Here is a 3,437-nt window from a genome sequence, read left to right on the forward strand (position 1 = left end):
TTCTAACATTGTACTTGCCCTGTGTTTATTACCATATCCCTAACTGTGTGTCTACGCTAACTACTTTCCACACCGCTGATTTAAATGGTAGGGCAATAAAATGCGTGGCGCGCTGTTTGAAAATCAGATTGAGGAATATGAATCTGTCTTTAAGAGCAACCACGAGTATGAGATTGCAAATGCACCTTTAAAGCAGTGTGGGCCGCTATGCCACTCGAGAAGATGACTGCCAAATGAGTTTTGGCGGACAGGCCATGATTCAAGACTTAGACCCTGAGGCAGAGCCTGTGGAGCCTGAATATCAACCGATAGCTACTATCCCTCGCACAGCCGATGCTAATGATCGATATGGTGCGCACCTTTCCTTTTTTAAATTACTTAAGCATTTGCGCTAATCCTAATTGTGTGTCTCTTACTGCTTAGATGTGTTGGTCATTGTCTTATTCGTTGAAGATACTCGATCAATAACAACTTCATCTGGTGTTACACATGAAGTGCGCGAGGTCGTCATTACTGACCACAGATCTAAACTACTGCTTTGCACATTGATATCCTTCAAAAGCATCACACCAACTAATGAACAAGTTTTTTTCTCCGTGCAGCGCTGAACAACCGTTAACCATTTCTGTGTGGGACGATCTTACAGGGACAGAAGCCAACCTCTTGAAATCATGGGTTGGGCCAGCCCTTGTCGTTGGCTTCACATCTCTCAAACCATCTAGCCACAAAGGTCAGATATTTCATACTATGCAGCCACACCTAGAATAATGCTCAGAACTATCTCAGAACTTTAATATAGCCATTATTCCTGCTTAACGACTTGATCATATATAATGCGTTCTGCTCATATTAACATTCATGTTCTTGAATAAGATGTTTCTGGTGCATCAAAAAAAATGTATAGATCTTCATATTCCTGATAAACCCAAAGTTGCATTGCCTTAAGTACACATTTATACTAGAACTTGAACTCATACACCTTACTTACAGGTTTTTCTCTTTCAACTACTATGTCAACTTCATTTCACCGCAATCCAGTTGGAGATAGAGCAGATGCACTACGCCAATGGTTTGTCACTTCAATTCATACCATCTCTCATCAATTATATTAACTATTCGATATCTTACACGGCACTATACTTCACTGCAGGTCCAGGGAAAAGCGTGCACTGGTGCTTTCAAGGATGGAACGCATTCAGGAGGTTCGGAATCCAACCGAACAAAATGAAGTCCTCTCGATTGAGTCGATCAAGTTAAAAGAGGTAACCTATATAGCTGTTAGTGCCACGATGTTCTCCATATTTACAAAACGCCTGCAAAATACATAATCATGCTTGTTGAGAATCTTAGTACCGTGTGTTACTCATGCAAACAAACCATTTAATTAGCAGTTCAAATTTTTCTTAAACCACAGGTCGGAAATACGCTACAGGATGAAAGGCACTGGATTAAAATCACCATTCCAGAACCCGAGCGCTCGAAAATTGTGACATACATCGGCTGCAACAACTGCGGTAAGAGAACTGAAATGGATGTCGGCTCTTCCTTCGCATGCAAGTTTTGCTCCAAGGAAGGATGCATAGCAGCTCCTAGGTATTCTTTTCATAGGCGCACTACTTTACACACACCACTGATTCCACTGTCTTATGCACCTGTACATCTGTCCTTCTACAGAATAACTTTCAAATTTGACGCTACCGATGGCACCGGAGATATGACCTTCACAGCGTTCACCCAAGAATGTGAAATCCTTTTTAGGATGGACGCATCTGAGATCTACGATGAAATTGCTGCTGTAAGTACACAGGCCTTATATCATAGTTAGTTGTGTTCTTCAATGATTGCTTACAGCATTGGCTCTAATTGCTCTAATTACAAAGACAAAACTCTACACTTGCCTGCTCACCCACCTTGCTGCTGTACTAATAATGACAATAAAACTCTTAGGTAAAGCAGGAGACACATGTATAAATCTAATTTGACCTTTCGTAAGACCTTTTAGCAATTGCTTGATCTCAGACACTTTAAACACCTGTTGTATGAATACAAGTCCATCTAACTTATGAACTATCTGCCTATGGTATTCTCAGCATACCTAAGAAGCAACCGAGGTAGGCACAAAAGCTTAACTACGTTTTGAACTTTATCTCCCTCTTTTTTAAAACAAAAAAAAGTAAGATTTCCGGACATAAATAAATCTTAAAAAGTACAATTCCACCTTGTTATAGAAAATTAAACAAACCTGCGCTAAGTATTCTTCCGAGTTTCTACATAATGGTCCCAATCAATTCATGTACTTTGATACAGTTTCCATGTTCAATTTGCTTCCTCTACTTAATTAGAGCAAACCACACTAAATCGTGTTGCATATTCTGATGCAGGGAATATTCAAATTTGAACCAATCGCACACCGGCTTAGCACAAGGCCATTCCTCTTACAAATTGCTCCAGGGACCGCACTTGCTCGGAACAAGATCCTAACTTGGGTTCCAAAGGCTGTTCGCTGGAATTAGCACAGCCCAGTTAACTAATCTGCCCTTTTTGCATAATGTGGGCTTCTGATAGGAACAAAGATCTTTTGTGTTGCTCACTTCAAATCACATTCTTTGTCCTATACGACACCCCTACTACTTGCTAATCAAGTGGTATGTGTTAAGTTTATTAGGTAATTAGCTTTTGTAGTAAATACTTTTGGGTGCACAAATACTTTGCACAAGCTTTAACATCGACTCATCAGATGTGCTCTTAGTTGCTCTTTTTAGTGTACAAGCACTTGGCATGAACTCTAGCATTAGCGCATGAGATCTGTACTCTTAGCCTGATTACACTAACTTATCAAGTCGCCAACTTGATCTTTCTAAAATGCTCCTTTATTTAGTAGTATGTATCTATGTCTATATTATGCCTAAGTGCTCTTTTCCATTGTGTTTACATCAATTCTATTACGAAGCTTAAAAGTTATCTTACCAATTCCTCATTGTTCCCCTGTCTACACATCTAGCGACATTTACATTAGCCACCTCTTACTCTCTTTTAAAAACTTATCATAGCACACCCTTTTTAAAAAACAAAGTTCAACTAACAAAGCAAGCTAATGTAGGAAGGAAACAACTTAAAACACATTTATAGAATGCAAACCAGTTATGAGAATATGCTTCCATTCCAAACTTATCTTTGATAGCTTTACAATCGTTAATGTCTACCTTACATTGTTCTAAACACGAGCATTAGTCTTATAGTCTACAAGTTATTACACATTAATGTGTCTAAGATAATTCTAAAAATCCGTAACATGACAAACATATATTTACACTTTGTTTCATATCATGCGAAAACGGACATCAAGTTCACTTCATCTAACCAACTACAAATACCACTCCAACAAAATGTTACCGGAATAATTACGCCTAAGAACTTCATTAATACTCCCTCCATCC

General features: G+C 38.9%; 1 protein-coding gene across 1 annotated transcript; it reads left to right on the top strand.

Annotated features, from left to right (window-relative positions):
- Positions 1–227: 227 nt before the first annotated feature.
- LOC125497372 (uncharacterized) lies at positions 228–2,601 on the top strand. The gene is made up of 8 exons (XM_048643948.2): positions 228–351; positions 424–503; positions 603–730; positions 991–1,069; positions 1,151–1,262; positions 1,415–1,593; positions 1,675–1,795; positions 2,382–2,601. Exons 2-8 carry the CDS (start codon positions 490–492, stop codon positions 2,511–2,513), a joined length of 765 nt encoding a protein of 254 aa, XP_048499905.1. The 5' UTR covers positions 228–351; positions 424–489; the 3' UTR covers positions 2,514–2,601.
- The last annotated feature ends 836 nt before the right edge of the window (positions 2,602–3,437 follow it).

Source organism: Beta vulgaris, chromosome 5, assembly GCF_026745355.1.
Source record: "Beta vulgaris subsp. vulgaris cultivar EL10 chromosome 5, EL10.2, whole genome shotgun sequence".
NCBI classification, from domain to species: Eukaryota; Viridiplantae; Streptophyta; class Magnoliopsida; order Caryophyllales; family Amaranthaceae; genus Beta; species Beta vulgaris.